The 19,918-nt window shown below is 37.4% G+C and overlaps 2 protein-coding genes across 3 annotated transcripts in view; both read right to left on the bottom strand.

Annotated features, from left to right (window-relative positions):
- The window catches only part of prrc2a (proline-rich coiled-coil 2A), a 29,343-nt gene extending 17,896 nt beyond the window's left edge, over nt 1-11,447 (bottom strand). Inside the window, exons 1-2 of one of the 2 annotated variants that reach the window (XM_056254503.1) lie at nt 11,309-11,447; nt 6,727-6,878 (exon numbers count right to left, since the gene is read on the bottom strand). In XM_056254503.1, the coding sequence (XP_056110478.1) occupies nt 6,727-6,841 (115 nt within the window). In that variant the 5' untranslated portion in view covers nt 6,842-6,878; nt 11,309-11,447. Of the gene's footprint in view, nt 1-6,726; nt 6,879-11,144 lie in introns of both variants that reach the window. The other variant, XM_056254502.1, reaches the window with a different exon arrangement.
- Nucleotides 11,448-14,719: 3,272 nt separating this feature from the next.
- LOC130087762 (sialidase-1-like) lies at nt 14,720-19,656 on the bottom strand. Its single transcript, XM_056254243.1, has 6 exons — nt 19,562-19,656; nt 18,751-18,940; nt 18,354-18,616; nt 16,139-16,321; nt 15,812-16,031; nt 14,720-15,307 (listed from the first exon to the last, which is right to left on the bottom strand). Exons 1-6 carry the CDS (start codon nt 19,631-19,633, stop codon nt 15,081-15,083), a joined length of 1,155 nt encoding a protein of 384 aa, XP_056110218.1. The 5' UTR covers nt 19,634-19,656; the 3' UTR covers nt 14,720-15,080.
- Between the last annotated feature and the right edge of the window lie 262 nt (nt 19,657-19,918).

The following is a 19,918-nucleotide window of genomic DNA, read 5'->3' as shown; positions in this document are numbered from 1 at the left end:
GTTCCACTTTTCAAGGCTCAGCTGAGCAGCAATGCGTCGCATGGGTAACGCTGAAGCTGATGCTTCACTTATTAGAGACCAATATGGCATTGATTCAATGCGTGACTCGCTGATTTTATTTCCCCGCGGCTTCCTCGCACTGTGGAATGCTGACCAGCGCTGCTGCTGACGCGCATTTATGGTAAATACCCGTGACGTGAACGTTAAAAGGATGATACGACAAATATTTCGCTTTCCTTTGACACGGCAACCTTTTTCACGAATACATATGACTTCAAAGACAGACGCAGGTAATCGCACGCGCTCTGCCGATCTCTCTCATTCACTGTCTGTGCGAAGCCTCTGTAGGCTACACATCACCACGATAAACAGTCTTGTTTGTTATCATTATGAACTTGTTTAACATTCAATACACATGCATGAAGTTCAAAACAAGCAGTTAAATGTCTATAATAGCCTAATAGTATCAATATGTTGCATAACTACAGTCCTGTAATTCAGGTAACTGCTGGAAAAAACAAAAACACTTATCTAAATCTCGAAAATCGGATCAGATCGGATCGGATCGAATAATGATAATCGATTCAAGATCTTGAGAATCGGAATCGAATCGATTCTTGAAATTTGAATCGAAACCCAGCTCTAATGCTGATAACAGAAAAATGTTTCAATAATGCTAGGGTGATGCAGAGTGGGATTTAAGAAACTTAGAAATCAATGAACACGAGGCCGCTTTGTTTCAGAAAGGCCAGGCAGATTATGATCTTAAATTGCACACTGTAAAGGACTATATTTTCTTAATATGCAACAGCTGTATTGTACTGCCGTGGCAAATACAGATGACCTCCATCAGTCAGCTACCTCCTGCTAACACAAGAATTGTCCTACAGAATCCAGTCATTAAAATGTGTGAATAAACGACACAGTTTCTACCACACATACTCAAACACGTGACGTTTATGGTGTTTTCAGAATACAAGGACACTCCACGTGAGCTTCATCTCCAGAGCTGCTCTGGGAGTCATTTCACCATTTCTTTTTGATAAAAATGTATCGTCATATCATTAGGCCTGTGACGGTGGCAGTTTTTTTACCACCGCGGTGGTAATGGACCAACCACCGGTAGAGGTCGACCGATTCATCGGTTTTGCCGATTAATCGGCACCGATAGTTGTTTGGTGGAACTATCGTTATGGGCAAAAATCCACACCGATAGTTTTTCCGGGTTGCGTCCGTTGCTGGAGCGGCTGAGAAGTGCGCGCGGTCATTACACAGCACGAGAGCGCTCAGAACAGAAGAGACTGCTGGCATTATACAGAGTGAGAGCGGCCTCTAGAGCACAAATAACAAACTATCACTGGCTGAGTTGTTTACGTTAACACGTGAGGCAGCGCGCAGCACCGAGAGAACACGCAGCGAGAGCGCTGACATTTAAAACACCGACAGCGAAACGGTCTGAATACATAACACTAAAGTAGCTACACATTGCCATATCATTACAAATTAATTCATTTGTTGACTAGATGCTGCATCAGCAGAGAAAGAACAGTAGTTTGCCGTCGAGGCTGTGAGGACTGTGACATTACCTCAGTCAACCGTTAATGCAATGTGACAAAAACACACGCAGACCTGACCCAAATGTTTTATGGCGCAATTGTTACCATCTATTTGCATTATTTTTATCCGGCTGGTCACTTTTATGCATTCATTAGCCGACGAAGTTGCATATTTAAAACTAGTGACGTGATTGCTTTCTCGACATTGATATGTTCATGCAGCCGACAGAAACGTAAACTAATCAGAAACGCGTTCGATTTAAGATCTTTTTAATCACTACAATAGTAGTGCTGCCACTAACGACTAATTTTCTAACGACTAATCGTTCGACTAATTTTTCGATTAGTCGACTAATCTAAACGACTAATTAAAAAAAAAATCAAGTGTTTATTTCGTTGTCTCCATTTTATTTTGAACTCAACTGAAGGGCCAAAACATAAAATGTCACCTGTTCAAAAACATTATGTATTAACAATCTAAGCATTAAGTATCTGCATTTCCATTAGGCTATGCCATATTAGTCAGAGTCCTAATCTAATCCTCTAATAACAAACATGTATGTATTACTTAAATTAGCTCTTTGTTCTGCCTTAAAAAATGTACAGTAAGCTAATAATGATTAATTTATGTACATTTCTGAAAAGCATAACTGATAACATCACTCTGAATAGTAAAGTAGATCCAATGCATTTTCTGTGAAAAGCGCTATACAAATAAATTGGAATTGAATTGAAAGAGTCTAGCCCACTATGAGTCGCGCTGAAAGCAGGCAGGCACGCAGTAATGTAGCTCGCGTTTACACTTGCGTGCATGGCGGGCCCGTGCCGCGGTTCGCGTGAATGTGAAAGCAACACGGACTCGGGAGCGCTTGTTCAGGAAGTTAAGTAACCTGCCCATGCGTTTTAGCTGATTATGATGCATTTAGTTAAATAAAACACATGTAAGGGATGATAGTGTTGATGATTTACCTTGGATACGCGAGAGTTGAGTCTGCAGTGCATTCGCGCATTGCGCGTGCAATCAGGGCAACACATTTGGAAATCCACTGTCTCCACAAAAGAGTCCGTTTGAAAAACACAATATATTGACCCGCGTTCTGTTTTCTATCATGCGCCGTGCACGTTTGCGATGGCATAAGATGCACGCAAACTCAACAGGGTTCGATAGAATTGAGTGTGAAACCAGACCAACGCTGCGGAGGGCGCCGGGAACAATCGCGCTCGCGCTCGGACTCGGACCGCAGCAAACGAGCCCACTGTGAAAGCTCCGTCACCTGCCTCCGCAATTTTTCATATCAAAGCAGTGAAGGTGGGCGGGAACGTGAAGGAAAATGATAGCAGATAAACCAGCAGGGCGCGCACGGCGCACAGACTGGTGTGTGGAGGTGAATTACAGTGAGCCGTTTGTGACGGGAGACCAAAAATAAATAGCGGTCAATAGTAAAACGACACGTCGACTAAAAAAATTGCCGTCGACTAATTTGCATGGTCGATTACGTCGACTAAGTCGACTAATCGCGGCAGCACTATACAATAGATCTTGTTATTTTGATTAGATAATTATCAAGTGTTCTAAAATATAGAAGCAAATAAAGTGAGAGACTATAGGCTATATTACGTATACATACTACAGGTCTTTATTACATTTTAATGGCCATCTTTAAGCACAACTCTTTGGAATCATATGAAATGGTAACACTTTACAATAACATTCCATTTTTAGCATTAAATAAGGTTAATACAAGTTGTAGAAGAATTATTCATTGTTACGGTAGTTTGTTAATTTCAACATTTACTAATGCATTTGAAATGGAGTTTTAATTCTTATTTTATCTTTTATTACCTTAGTTAATGTACTATGAATGAACTAACATGATAAAGGTACAATTGTATTGCTCATATTAATACATGCAGTAAAAAGGTATATTGCATTATGCATATAGTTCATGAAAGCTAGTTCATACATCCTTGTTTACAAATGGGACTTGCAAAGTGTTACCTATGAAATGTACGTATGTTTCTAGGTTATAGCTAACGAAACCTGCAATATTTTAATGTGTAAATTATTTTCTGTATAAAGTTTTAATATATTCATATTTATTTATTTAATTGAGCACATTTCAGTTCAGCACTGTTTTATTGTGAGTATGATGTTTGTTTTTAATCCAGTATCCATTTAAAAAAATATCGGTTGAATTATCGGTTATCGGCATGTACGGTCAAACCTAGATATCGGTATCGGTAAAATCCACTATCGGTCGACCTCTAACCACCGGCAGTGGCGCGGTTGGGGGGCGATATATATATACATATATACACACACCTCAATTAAATACATTTTGAAATAAAATAATAATAATAAACAAGGCTCCAGCATCCATTTCGTAACGAATCTGCGTGTTTATTTGAGCACTTCCGTCAATGAAACATCACACTAAAGCCTGTAAAGCATTGAAATAAATATCAGTAAATAATATGAACTTAAATAATTATAATAAAGTGAAATATTTAAAAAACATTTGTTTTATATTTCCACACAAAGACGCGTGATAAAGCCTACCACTCTCACATCAGGGATGTGGGATGACCAGGAAAGAGACCATCTCTTTTCTAATATCTTCAGGTTTTCTACTTGTAAAAGATCTGAAGAGTGAATTTTATGTTCCACAAGGGCAAGACATTTAAGTTATGTTTGATTTTGGGCTGCCAGAGAAAGCGAAACTAAAAATAGTAAAGAATGCGAATATAATAGGCCTACTTAAAAGCGAACCAAAGGAAGAAACGTTTATAATCCCCTGCAAAAATGGGTGAGACGTGAGTGAACATTTGGGAAAAGAAACGAGATTCCATGTCCAGTGGAATAACTAATGGAATATTGTTAAATTCGCTGATAATTGAGTGACCAGATCGCAAAACAGAATACAAAGCCGACAAAGCTTAAATTTATGGGCTCACGCAAAACTCTCTCATTCGTCATGAATCCAAACGTTTCCATGGCTGTGATGTAACATTTAATTGCTAACCTATTATTTATTTTGTAAATAAAGCTTTCGGCTTTGAAAAAGTGTTTTGGCGGACCACCGCCGGTGCTACTCAGCCACCGCGGTGACGCTTAACAACCGCGGTGGTGCGGTTGTCAAGTTCACCTTCACAGCCCTACATATCATATACACACAGAAACGCAAGGTCTGTGCGGGTCCATTTTTATCTAATGTTGACAGTTAAAGCCAGTTAAACCAAAGACTACAGATATAGAAAGACTAGAAATGCACCAATTGACCGGCCAGGGACCAGAATTGGACGATTTTCCATATGATCGGTCCGGACCGGTAACCTGCAGTTCAGTCTCACGTCTTTCCGATTTCCAGCCAGTGTGTTTTGTTGCCAGCGGCACAGGCAATAACATCAGCTGCGCGTTTTCACTGTCTTCTCTCCAATGGTAAAATGACACACACCCGCCTCCTCTCACTCACTCGTCTCCTTTGCTCCAGTTAAATAGTGCTTGTATTATGCATAATTTTACTCGCCGGTTTTGCGCTCACACTAAAAGCGCACCACCACTGGTCTACATAAAGGCACAAGCCGCTTCTCGGTCTCAAACAGCTTGTGAGTCGCAAATACCAAAATGAGTGGCTTACTGCGCTTAGTCAGATACACACAAAATTATGTCAAAATGTCCATAAGGTCACAAAAGGGTTAAATTAACAAACAATTAATCGTTAGTTACTCTTAATACTGCAATATGTGTCTACTGCAGTGCCATATAGCCAACAGCAGGACAGGGTCTGCGAATGCAGCTCAAAACACCATGTTCCTCACCAAATACATGCAAAGGGTTTTTAGTCTAAATAAAGGGCTAGTAGGATTGTAAAATGAGTCGATGTGATTTGATCATTTAATTAAATTGCTTATTTAATAATCAAATATAACGACTAATATAACGGTCACCAATCCCGCCTCAGATGCGTGCTGGTCAGAATGTGCAACTCCTGTTGTGGACATGCTCCAGGGCAAATTAACCTAATGAATTCACAACGATTTATTAAAATATAAAAATTTGAGCTGCATGTGCTGAAGCTGAAGATGATCACCGGCACGCTATATACCACGTTAATTCTTAAAGGGTTAGTTAACCCCAAAATTTTAATTCTGTCATTAATTACTCACCCTCATGTCGTTCCAAACCCGTAAGACCTTCGTTCATCTTCGGAACACAAATTAAGATATTTTTGATGAAATCTGAGAGCTTTCTGCCCCTCCATTGACAGCAACGTCATTGCAACTTTCAAGGCCCAGAAAGGTGGTAAAAAGACAGTTAAAATAGTCCATGTGACTAATACAGTAGTTCAACCTTAATGTTATGAATACTTCTTGTGCGCAAAAAAACCTAAAATAACGACTTTAGTCACAATCTCTTCTCTTCCATGTCATTCGCCTATGCTGTTGATGTAGTGTAAACAGTGCAGTGCTTCTGGTTATACGTCAGAATGTCGGCTCATTATTGGCTAGCTCCTGGGTCATCACACACATGACCAGCGTCGACCAATCGTCGCATCATAATATTAAGGTTGAACCACTGTAGTTACATGGACTATTTTTACTATGTCTTTACCACCTTTCTGGGCCTTGAAAGTTGCAATGACATTGCTGTCAATGGAGGGAAAGAAAGCTCTCAGATTTCATCAAAAATATCTTAATTTGTGTTCTGAAGATGAACGAAGGTCTTACGGGTTTGGAACGACATGAGGGTGAGTAATTAATGACAGAATTTTAATTTTTGTGTGAACTAACCCTTTCACCAATCCTATATGAGATCAATCAGATATAGGCCTACACAAAAATAAACATAATACATTTGCACATAAAAACAAGGCTGTGAATACACAAGTAAACGTGTAGTCATGAAGGAGTAACTATTTTCTAACGTAAAATGGTCCCAAACATAACTCCGGCGTGGTTGCTTTTTTTTTTTCCTTGTGTCTCCTTTACATGTTTTGCGTTGCACATGACCTTGCTAAATCGACGATCTATAAGTTTTATCAATTAAATTATTGTCGATTTATCGTTAGCATCCCTACTCCCATATACAAACAGATAAGGATAAATTACTTTAGACAACAAAAAGTTTGTGACAAAAAATCTTAAAAGCTTTTACTCAGTGCAAACTCACCAACAGGCTTCTGTGCTTCAAGGCTCTTTCCTTTGTAGGTATCAAACAGGTTGAGAGACGCATACTTGGTTTTGCCATCCTTCCCCTTTGCCGTTTGCCCAGAGCGCTCTGACATTGCGCTGTACGCTCATTGAGTATGGTGAGTCCTGAGACTGAAAGAGAAAGAGTGAAAGAGAGAGTGAAAAGGGAGAACATAATGCTGAGGTAAAGGGTGTTTCCTTTGAAACGTTACTGTGTTTTAAGGATCAAAATTTTAACCCCGAACTGAACAGCCAAGTGCAGGCATGACAGAAATCTTTGTATTACGGGCTAGTATTAAAACCCCTTTAGACCAGGCAGGGCTCCAGACTAACATTTGAGAGCAGTAGCACCAGTGCCACTAAGTTCTACCGATGGTGGCGCCAGCACCTGATTTGGTAGCGCTGGGGGATTTTTAATCATAAAGTTAATTTAATCATAAAATTACTGTTTTGCATTAATAAGTGCAATTACTAATATTACATGTTTGTCAGTCAATTAGGCTTGCTGCGGTATTCGGTGTTACCTCAGCGGTTTTTTTCTAGTTGTTGTGTTTTTCATTTAGAATAATAATGAACCCACCATTCAAGCAATTGCCGCCCCCCAATAGGTGCTAGTTCGGACATTTACTCGTAATTTGCAGCATTTTGTAGATCACTATACAGCCTACAAGACAAGGCTACATTATGTTTACAGAAGTCACCCTAGGTCTTATGCTCAACTCATTTAAATCAACCAAGATATTGGGGTATCCCAAATGATCAAATATCAACAGAAAATATGACCCATGTTTACACTAGACAAGATGGACATTTGCACACGTCAATCAGAAAAGCAACATGTAGACGTTCTAACAGTATTCACTTCTAACAGAAAACAAAACTAACTTTCTCATTTAAACTGTGTCTTTCACGAAAGACTCAAGACAACTGCTTGCCTAGTCCGATTTATCAATAAAAGCCATTAATGACTTAAACACATTTCAAATGTTGGGGGAAGGCAGTTGCGACTGGTTGCCATGGTGATGCATTATAAATGCTGTTACTGTTTCTGTCTTGTTAGAGGTTTCATCCATAGCAACATCATGAGTGACATCCACTCAACTACATTCATTAAATCTCAAAATGATTTAAAAAAAAAAAACAAGTCGTGAACTGCAGCTAAAGCAGATAAATCTAAATAAAGATGTTTTTCTTCTCTATATTCATAACAAGATTCTTAATGTGTCAAACACTTAATGTTTATGTCAAAACCACATAAATAGCCTCAAGTATAAACTGAAATTGCCTCCATAGGGCTGGGCGGTATGATGATAAATATCGTTTCCACGGTATAAAATGTCTATCGTTAGAGATTTTGCAATATCGTGGTATGTAAATATATGTGTATTTTTTAAATCCAGGGGAATCATGATCAGACTCTCCTAAAAGAGGCTTAGCCTCCTATCCATTAATCTCTAGTGACAACGACATCCCTGCTAAATTCAATAGAGAAAAACAACAAATGAGTAAAAATGTAATAAACTTAAGTTTATCAAATCTGGAAGAAAAAAAACATTTAGTGGGGGGGAAAGTGAAAGCAAGTGTAAATGCTAAATATGAAAAACAAATGTATATTTTGTACTCTTATAAAATACATTTCTGAAAAACTGTGTTCTATTCAATTGAAAGCAATTTATTTCAAATGTATTGCACAGCTTTTTAATTGGGGCAGCAAGATATTATAGATATGACAGAACAAGACAATAACAAGGTTATTAAAAATAATCTTTCGGTGTGCAAAACTATCATAATATGAAAGGCTCCCACACAGAGCAGCACACATCGCTTATGCGCATCCCAGAAGGACATGTTTAAAGCTGTGACAGTTGCTTTGAAAAGTTTGAAAAGTGCAGGTCCCAAAGAGTCAAGAGAAGAGATATTGTGCACACAGCTCCTAGTGCATCCCTTTATATCTTTATAAGTTCATTAGCTTTATTTCTTCACAGTTTTAAATTCCAGTCACTGCGCGCGTGATGCCAATTCATGGTCCTCTCTACTCCAGTGTTGTGATCTATCAGATACCCGGGAGAGTGAATATCATTTAGAAAGAGCAATAATGCCATTACAAAGTTGGTAAGAGCCAGGATATTATTTTATATAACTTCGATTGTGTTTGGCTGAAAGAAGAAAGTCATATACACCTAGGATCGTTGAGGGTGAGTAAATTATGGGATAACTTTCTTTTTTGGGTCAACTATTCTTTTAAACACCTCACACAAGCACTTGTTAACGCAAGCGTCTTGTTGTTGTGGTCTCCGGTGTTTTGCCATTGTTCCATCTCTTCCATTTATTTTTTGCCTGTGAAACAACAATTGAGCCACTTTGTAGATAAACTAATTACTGTAAATAAGCAATGAGTAGGCCTGCACGCAGTAGGAAAAATCAGACTGAGTGGGTACAGTACGTGCATACTATACTAATGATGAAATTAATTTAAGTCACATGCACTGTTCACATACCATAGCACAAACTGGGGACTGAGGACCCCATGGGAGTTATATGGGGTCCGTGGAAAAGTTTAGAGAAAAGAAGTGTAAAAAATATAAAGAAACTAATATTTAAAAAGATTAAACTAATTAAACAAATAGATTTGATTAAAATAAATATTTTTAACTTAAATAAAAATACATAATTAAAATAAATAACATTATAAAATATAAATTTAAATAAATACATTTTGATTTAAATAATACGTACAATAGTGCAGTACGGATAATTAAAAAAACGCAACATAGCCTAATTTTACTGACAGGTTACAATATTTTTTTTTCCTTCACATTATAAATTAGGTCTTTATACACATAAATATATAGCTGCATTTTTTAATTTTAGGATGGTGTCCCTCGCATGAAGATGAATATATTCGGGGGTCCATAGCCTTTGGAAGATTGAAAACCCCTGCTCTAACATACACATAATACCGAAGTATACTAGTTTAGACTTAAAGTTCTGGCCCATTTACAGGGTTTCTTCTACAGTGTGACATTCAACATAATATATAATGAATAAAAGCCCACAATATAATCATATAAGGTACATTAACATCGCTTACAAAAAAATACCATAACCACTGGTTTGGCCAAAATAAAAGTTACTGGAATATTTAGTATTAGCCACCACTCTCAATATCACCATTATAAATTATTCTTATAATGTTTGTGTAAGCCCATATGTATTTTGTATGATTTTACAATAGTAAGAACATGACTAGTAATATTTGCAAAGGACAACTAAAACAGCATTTTAAAGGCTGTCCAAAAACAAATCCCCACCAACATGAATTTTAAAGAGCACAATCCAATGATTTAGTAAAAAGCACAGTCCTGCTTCTCTGTTTAAAACATTAAAGCCAGAGCAGTGTACTTCACATCAGATGCAGATTAGGGATAGCAGTGATGGCCATTTGGCAAAGCCTGTAAAATAATCTCTACGCAACATGAAGCAACGCTGGCGAACAGGAGCTGCGTAGATTATTTTACACGCTTTGCCAACTGGTCGTGAGGGCACAGAACAGCTCTCCACAAAAACACTAATGTTGTCCATCTAACTATACAAAAGCTCCGGCATCTGATATAAAAAGCGGTGTATTATAAACCCGATGAATGGTCTGTTTTGACTTGTTAACTCGCTGCTTGTAACCGCGGCCTCCATGTTTCGTGTTGGGAGGAGGGGGCAGACATATACATTTCATAATATACATAACTTCACGATTACATATCACATCTGACAAGTGCATTAATCTAGGCATGGATTAGATAAATCGGAATAGGCGACAAACACAAATAGCGAAATAAACTATCCGTATAATTGATGCTGCGGGTTTGACTAAAGGATTTAATAGCGAGAACAAAACAAAATGGCGGCGGCGAAGTGAGGCCAGAGCTACAAGCACATTAGCATCGGGATTTGTGACGATTTAACAACACAGGCTTCTTCTGGAATTCGAGTTCTTGGGTTTTAAAGTGCGACTTAATATATTTCTAACCAAACGAGTCAACCGGATCCTTGTTTCTAAACCAAAACAATGCACTTTTCTGACATGCAGTTTCAGTCAATGCACGTCTTATAACGTTAACGTTACATTTCTTCAACCTAGGCGTAACGTTACTAATCCAACTCAACGTTAAAATAACACTTACTTAAACAGTCTAAATGAAAACTTCACACCCACATAACTTTAAAAACGATATATGGTAAATCTTCAACAGGATGTGTGACACACACAAGCTTGCATGCTAACGTTAGCCGACACCGACCGAGGAAAAGCAGGACAGCTGGACCACACCACTACGACCACAAACACCTCTATAATAAAACCTCTTTAATGCACTCGATTGGTCATTAGACACAGCTACTAACCTGGTCTTGTTCCGACTTGTCTCGAGGTAGTATCGTAGAGTTATTAGCAATAATCGTGTACTAGCTAACGTTAGCACAAGCTCTTACAAAAGCTCAAAACAGGATTATGAGTTGAAGAGATCTGATGAGGATTGCTGAGGACGGATGTGTGCAGTGAATCTTACTTGTACTCCTTTTTCTTTTTTCCACAAAATAAATGAAAAAGGAAAATAAAATAATATTGCGGGGGGTCGATCCGTCACTATTAGAGCCGTCAACGGCTTCTGAGGATGGTAGCGCAGAGAGGGGCGGATGCGCGCATAGTGGGCGGGGTTAAATTAACATAATACGTTCCGAACAGGCCTATTGGCCAATCAAATCATATATGTTAAACTACAATTTACATTTATGTAAGCGCCTCTCTCAATGATAGAGGTGCGCTATGAATGGCTGTGAGGATAAAGCTTGCACGAACAGGTGAAACTTGATATCTTCTTAGTCAATACAATTATATTTATTATATGATTCACTTCGCTCTACACGCTGGAAGCAAAACCTTGCTGTTCATATAGAGGTGTAAACAGTTAGATTAAAAATTATCATGCTTTTGAAAGAGTACCGTGGTAGTACCATGGTATTCGGGTAATTTAGATTACCATTGCTATTGTTTATGACTATGGTAACTGTTCAGTAACATGGTAAATATTAAACTATAGTAGCCTATCACCATGGTACTTTTAAAAATATATTAAAAGAAAAAACAGCATTTATTGAAAATAGAATTATTGCATTGTATATGTCTTTACTGCCACTTTCAATCAGTTTAATGCAGTCTAGCTGAATAAAAGTATTAATTTCTTTCCAAAAAGTTTTACTGGGCCCAAACCTTTGAATGATATTGTAAAAATGCAAATGATCTTAAATGTGTAATCTTGAGTATAACGGTGCTTGAATTGTAATAAATACAGGTGATGATGCATAATGTAAATGGTGTCTAAACACACTAATAAAAGCAAATTGTTTACTTGTTTGTTGTGTGACTCAAACAAATGGTATGAAACATTGCTATGCATTTGGTAATTCATTTAAATATTTGAACAAAAAGCCATTTAAGCCAGTGCTTATGTCCTAATCACAACAAAACACACCTTTGATTTGACATTGAGATCCAGTGCATGCTTCATTGATTTCAGAAAAACCAACACTAATCCACCAAAGACATCAAAAATGCCAGGTGGGTCATACTCAAGCAGCAGTTCTTTCAGCACTGATGAATAACAAGAAAACTTACCAACCAGTCTTTGCAATTAATTTATTCGAAAAGAAGTGTGAGAAAATTTTGTTTACAGATCACATTCTGACACTATGGTCCATACCTTAGCTATCTCATACAATTTATAGTTTATTTAACTAATTTATAAGTCCATATCACAAGATAATGTCATGACATAAGATCAATGGTAGATTATGTAACTGCTCTGTGTCTCTGAGCATCTGCAGTTTAAATTGATTTGTGGCTGTCATCATATTTTCCAGATGTGCATTGTACAATGTTTGCATTGTACAATTTGTACATTGTACAAAATAAACTCTGCTATGAAATTTTGCATTTTTTAGTCACTTCTTTCAACATTACTTTTAAATGACAGTAATTAAGTGCTATTGCTAAGTGCTAAATTCCACTAAAAAGAAAACCTTAAGGGAATATATAGGCTATATACTGCAGTCAAGTTTGGAATAATTAAAATGTTTTGAAAGAAGTCTATTATGCCCACCATGGCTACATTTATTTGAAAACAGTTAAAACAGTAATATTGTGAAATCCTATTACAATTGAAATGACTATTTTCTACTTGAATTAGGGCTGTCAATAGATTACAATTTTTAATCACGATTAATCACACCCTTTTGTGAGATTAATCGCATTATCGTGTAATTAAGCATACATCATTTATCTTGTTTAATGCATTTATTTTGTCATCGTTTGCTATATCCAGAAAAGCAAACTATCATTGAACGGTGATTCTCACAAAACTTTCCAAAAAAAGGACACTTGGAGTATCCAAAAGAACACCAAATAATTGATATAAGGAGTCCATATAATTCATAAATGTATGCACACCAAAGCACCCATGAATTATTATTATGTTTTTTTCAGAATTCAGTACACGTGTACTGTAAACTGTTTAACGGTAAAAAAAAATCTCTAGAGGCAAAGCATGAGAAAAAAATTGTTTGCTTGCTAACAGCATGTGATACCAACCTCAGCAGGTGCCAGATAATCATGTAAATTAACCTAAAATGCTCACAAGGTGACAGATCTGTATCTTTAACAATCATAATATTAGTCATTCTTCTAATAGCCTACAGTAAATCCCTCTATTTATTTTAATGTAGGCCTACCTTATTAATATGGCATTCAATGTCCCGTTTGGGTGAACGTGATTTCACCAAGTACCACATGTTCCTGGATCAACATCTTTGTTGATCCTGGATCAACTTTCCAATCAACCAATCAGATTTGAGGGACAAGCTTACAGTTTATGTCAAGTTTAGGCTTAGAACCAGGGTTAAGTACTTAAACATCAGTGCTAATTCACCTTTCATTACCCTCTGATTTTAGGGAAAAGTTATGGGTAGGGTTAGGTTTAGGGGTAGGGATTGTGTAAGGACTTCATTTTGGGACAGGAATGTTGATCCAGGAGGACCATGTCTTTTACTTGGCAAAATCACGGTGACCGTCATGTTTGACGGCTGTTAGTTCTGGTAGGTATAGGCTATATGTTTCATGAGGTATATATTTATTTAATTGTGAGATTTATTGTAGCTCTATTATGATGTATTAGTATGGCATTTGTCTTCATGTGAAGACAAATGCTTTTATTTTTTCTTATTGAGATGTGCAAAATCGTTGTAACATGGACAACCTGTCACATGCTAGGCTTATCACGATCTGATTTATCCTCTGGCTTATCCACTGATAGTGGAGCGTAAAGTCCAGCTCCCTCTCTCTGGATGTCTAGCTGCCCCTCTAGATGTAATTTGGCTGTAATGGGTGGAGCTAGAAGGTCCTATAACTCTATCTCTCCCCCCATTAGATCCACAGAGGTGGAGCTGGACTAGGTCAAGCTCCACCCAAGACGTCCAGAGAGGGGGAGCTAGACATCATTTGTCTCTGCAGTGAGCACCACTTGTGTAACATTCATGTTATGCAAATGCTTACTGATAGTGGCACCTGGTGGCAGAAGTTGCATGTTTAACATGATAACATGATTTTAGCACATCATGATTTTAGCTGCTTTAAAACAATGTGCACTGTGAAAAACACTGTAAGGACGTTTCATTAAAATTGTTCTCACAATGTTTTATGCAAGCATTCCAAAGACATTCAGCAAATGTCATAAAGAAGTTCCAAGAATGTTGTTCTAAGAACGTTTTCTCTCAGTATTATGAGAATGTTCATCAAGTAAAAAAAAAAAACCCATCAAGACAGTTTTCTCTCAGCATTATACGAGAACGTATATAATGTTATAAGAACGTTCCAAAAACGCTATTTTAAAAAACATTTTGTTCTAAAATTGACATAACACATGTTAGTGAAAGTTGTGGGATCTTCCCTGTAAGGTAAGAAATAAAGGCCAATTAAACTTAAAATATAGGCTATACATCTCATGTGTTCCTTCGCTTTATGTTTTTCATCACAACAACATAATAGGCACAAAAGAGATAATCCAACAATGTCATAAATCAGTAAAAGCAAAAATCCGGTTCTGCAACCTAGAAAAGCTTGTGTGGCTCTATATCTGGCATACAATAAATCTATAAGACAGATAAAAAACAGTCAGGATATGACAGGTGAGTAGAGGCAAGGGAAGACAAATGACAGGGATTTTAGTTTTATTAAAAATCAGCATTTTTTTAGTTAAGAAAAAAAAATTAGCCCATCAATGCCTTTCTTCATTGGTCACTGACACTGTACAAGTCAATTTTCACAAAGGAGATGGACTCAAAATAGTCTTTCTGGCCTTTCTCAAAGATGACATAGATGTATTTCTGATCCTCAGTTTCCTTGCCTTTAAGTGATGTCATACAGGAGTATCCACTTGGCCCGGCCCAGATCTTCAGAGTATCTGTCACCCATGATTTACCGTGATTCAGAGACCAGCGAAGAGTGAGGTTCACTCCTAGAGAAAACAACAATCACAGTTGCTTATAGGCATATTTACAAGCATAAATACACTATCATATATGCTTCTCTCTTATGGCATACACAAAACCACAGACATCAAAACGATAGAAAGAAATATTATAGAATCAATGTATGTGTAAGTATGTAGTGATATATATTGGGGACAGGGAGACTAATTGGCTGATATTCAGCAATTATGAGATCATCATATCAGCCAAAAGCTCTGCCTGATTGACAAATGAACAAAAAGATGATCCATTTCTGCTAATTCTACCAAGTCTTGTCATGGATGGTCCAATTTTGGTCTACAAATGGTCTACATTGAACAATATTCACTTGCTATATAGATGGAGAAAAATCCTAGAATTTAAAAATCCTTAATTTCTTTACGGCTGAGGAAAGAAAGACATATACATCTTGGATTGCTCTGGAGTGGGAAAATAATCAGGATATTTTTTGTATGAACTATTCCTTTAATTTCTGATATCATCATGCTCACTGCTTTTAGAGTTGGCTGGGTTGGTGAAGTAGAGCACTCCTTCCTTCTCTAAAGCTCCAGCTGCAACAGCAGGATCTTCCAGTGTGTGATCAAACACCAGCTCCTCTACCGGCAGAGACTCTCCTCCATCCAGACTGCGGGCAACCATACGACAACGGCAGTGATAGTTTTTATTGTTACGCACATTGATCACGATGCTGCCGTCATCCAGCTCCACTGGCTTTGATGAAACACAAGACAGAAGTTCTTAGAAGATTTTCTAAATTCTTCTGATTCACAGAAGTTTGTATGTAGTTTGTAAGTACATAGTTTACAAGTTCTTCATACCTGACACTCATCTGGGTCAAAGTCAAGGTTTTTCTTGGGCTGGTTGTATGGAATACTCTTCAGTTCAGCTCCGTATCTCCATGTGTTTCCATGATCATCACTCAGGATACAAAACACTCCGTCTCCAGCGATGCTGCCGTGGCCACACACCACCAGACGGCCAATAGCAGGTGGATGATGTTTCTGTTGGCACCATTAACAAAACATGGTAAGAGATCTTAAATAATCATTTAATGAATCTCTATGACTGGAAGAAATGTCAAATTCAGATTTGAATGAGTATTTTCCATAGTCTGTTCATTTGGTATCAGTTATTTTTAATAAACTCACTATTAAGCAGAAAGAAAAAACTAAATAAACAAAACAAAATAGGATGCTTTTTGTCATGTAGACTAGGTGTGGTTCAGTATCTTGGTGTTGATGCTAAATTGATAGTTTGATACAAACAGACCACTGATTTTGCATGATGGATTTGCACAACATGTAATGGAGACATAGATAATAATAATACTAATTGATATAAATATATGCATGATGACATTTGTTGGCAGATAAGGGCCAGCTTTAATCAAGCAGGGATTAACAACAAACTAACAACAAACTATTGATTATATAAATTATATATGTCAAATATATGCAACTGAGCATCTGTTCATGTAATCAGAGATGTCCTCTTCACTTAAATATTAACTTTCACGCATCACTCACACTGCCTCTACTCCCAGGCTGCATTGAATAGCAGCACTTAAACTGAAATAAAAAAAATTACAGCAAAAAATAAATATTATATAAATAAAAATGACAAAAAGCACATAATAAAATTATAATAAAATAATAAAAAGCTATTTAAAAATCATAAATTATATATTATATGAATAGTACTAAAATAACACTGACACATTGTTGTAGATACCAACACTCAAAAAAAGTATTAGTCTGATTTCAAGATTTTCGAACAAGTTGCCATTAAAATTAATTGAGTATTTTTACATGGTGTACATATTATGAATTTAGAATAAATGTAAAGTATTAAATAAAAAAATAAAAAATAATTTCAAGTAAAACTTTTAAGACTTAATGAAATAACTAAATTCACGAGTTTTAAACCACACTTCTTGGTAAATGGCAAAGCGGAAACATGTGCTGGAATCAATTAACTCATTTTATATCTAGCAAAGTTATGCATTTTAAATTAATATTTTTTTATTTAAATATACATTTTTGTTTAAACTATTTTGAGTGTGTTGGTATCATATCGCTTTATATTTTTGGTACTTTTTGTACTGGTATACATCACCACTGAAGTTGCTGCGTCCGAAATCGCACACTGTAGTTTGAAACTTTCTTTGCAACCATTAAAAAATTATATTCTATACAGTATCCGCCCTGTTGTCACTGTCATGGGACTTAACGGCGTCAGTTATGTTGCTTCACTGCCATTCACAAATCTCCTCCTGTGGCCTCATGAGATATTAAAGATATTAAAGTGTGCATTAAAGAAAGCACACTTTAGAATCTCGATAGAAGTAGTCGGTCACCTGGGTACTTTTCGCCTACAGTTTTTTTTTATTCTATGTATTCAGACAAATTACTCTTGTTGGCGTACTGTTTTTCTCATACTATATACTAGGGAAGTATTCGATTTAGGACGCAGTGAGAAGTTATCTGACTAAAGGCCAATTCACACTGCACTGACAGACGCCAAACAATGGCAACAGACACTTCATTTGGTTTGTCCGATCAGCTGCTGACGTTGGTCAAGGCTTGTTTTCATCGACTAAACATGTGTCCAATGTCAGTGTCTGTCGGTGAAGTGTGAATTGGCCTTAAAGGTCACATTAGCGAAGTTTCAGCAAAATTCTGCAGACAAAAATGGTCCATTGTCTATTGTCAATAGTGTAGAGATGCACAAAACACAGCTCACACAGAGGTCACTTTCAAACCAAGCAGCTTTCTGTTGGTCAACATGATGAATTTGAATGACCATCTTAAACCTGATGCGAAATCTGTGAGGGGAAATTTTTCGCACTTACATGAAATTCCAAAGCGTGTAAATTCCTATTGAAATGACTGTTTCCTCGAACAATGATTAATGTGACCACAATTTAAAAGGCCAGCCAAAATATGATGCCGGTAGTCAAAATATGGCTAAAATGTGAGACTATGGGAAGTGTAAGTGAAGAACCCAGAGATGAGTGTACATCTAAGTCAACACCTGTATACCGAAGCCAGGTCCAGGAGCAAAACTCTGGAGCCCCAGTTGAGGGTTGAGGTTTCGTGGGGCGCTCCAGGTGAACCCGTCATCCAGGCTCTGCACCATCATGGTGCTGGAGGGGTTGCAATGGTGACGGTGGAAGCACAACGAGTAGATGAGTATTACAGCACCAGTTTCCTCATCCACAACTACCGAACCTAAGTTCAGCCCATCTGCTAGAGAACCATCGTCCACTATGAATGAGGTTGGAGACCAGGTGGCACCTGAGAAAGTGTCAGTAGAAAGTGATAGTTTGAGAAGAAAAGGAGAATGAAAACCAAAATCTTACATGTCTTTCGGTTCAGATCATCAAGTGAGTTACTAAACTGGATCCTACTGTGAACTCAATGTGACACACCTCTGTCTGTGGACCGTCTTAAAGCTATGAACTTGGCTCCGATGTCTTTGGAGGACATCTTCCGAGCCTCTGCAAAAGCCAGCAGACTCCCCTGAGAAGTGAAGGTGAGCAGGGGAATCCTGTAGGTGTGAACTTCTCCAGTTTGACCACCGACCCAGAGCAGCTGCTCATCAGCGACAGCAGGATTGATCTGTTCATGTAAAAAGAAAAAAACTCAAAAGGAAAAAGGTGAGGCTAGTTGTGGCGCTTTTTACTCCAGTGAACATTTCTCAGTGAAGCTTACTGTTGAAAGACAGGTTCTGTGAAGGCAATGACGTTTGACTAAGATATAGAACCTTTCTACCATTTTTGCTCAGGAAAATATTCAGATCATTGAACATCAGAATTCACAAATATTTCCCTCATTTAAGACAATTTTGAACAAAGTGGTCAACTACACAATACACAAAATCACTGCTAGATAAAACAAATATTTGTGGAAGCTCGTTCCCAACAGGGTTAAATAAATATATACAATAAATAAATAGGCTACATACATACACTAGGCCTACTTACTTTTTATCTCACATTTCTTTCTCGCAATCCCGAGTTTATAACTCGCAACTCGGACTACGTGGACTTTTAACACAGATTTAGTTTTCCATAACATAGATCACAATTAAACTTCCCTTTGTTACAAAACTGTCACAATTGCCAAATTAATCTACATGTGTTGTATTTTGGTTTAATTATTGAAATGTTTGTTCGCGACGCGTGATGTTTTGTCATTAATAATCGTCATTATCATGATAAACAAAATCGTTTACCTTACCTTTTCATTTCGCGCAAATGAACACAGTAACGTTACCGTCAGAAGCAAAATCCGCAAAAGAGTCCGATGCATGACGGCAACTGTTGTCAATGTGCACTATTGTAATTCTATAATAATATTTTACCTTCAGGCTCAGGGTTATAGCCTAAATTACAAGCGCGCGTACGTAGCATACTACGAGTCTGTCAGACCGCCCGATGAATTAAAAGACATGAGAACCGGCTTAACAGACCGGTTCACTTTGCTGAGTGACATGACATTTAAAATCATGACGCAGCCATCACTTGACTAACTTAGCTTGGACACCAGATAGACAGGCCTACTTAATGTCAAAATATGGAAAATATTGGCAAATTT

The sequence above is a fragment of the Rhinichthys klamathensis genome, unplaced genomic scaffold (assembly GCF_029890125.1).
Source record: "Rhinichthys klamathensis goyatoka isolate OS25496 unplaced genomic scaffold, OSU_Roscu_1.1 h1tg000111l_1, whole genome shotgun sequence".
Classification (NCBI taxonomy): domain Eukaryota; kingdom Metazoa; phylum Chordata; class Actinopteri; order Cypriniformes; family Leuciscidae; genus Rhinichthys; species Rhinichthys klamathensis.
This window is presented reverse-complemented; position numbering and strand designations above follow the sequence as displayed.

Excerpts from the sequence above, each read along its gene's own strand:
- LOC130087762 (XM_056254243.1), bottom strand. The coding sequence starts at position 19,633 with ATGCATCGGACTCTTTTGCGGATTTTGCTTCTGACGGTAACGTTACTG. Across the intron at positions 18,941-19,561 it reads CATTTGCGCGAAATGAAAAG|ATCAATCCTGCTGTCGCTGA; the intron begins GTAAGGTAAACG and ends TTACATGAACAG. Across the intron at positions 15,308-15,811 it reads CCCAGCCAACTCTAAAAGCA|GAGTGAACCTCACTCTTCGC; the intron begins GTGAGCATGATG and ends TGTTTTCTCTAG.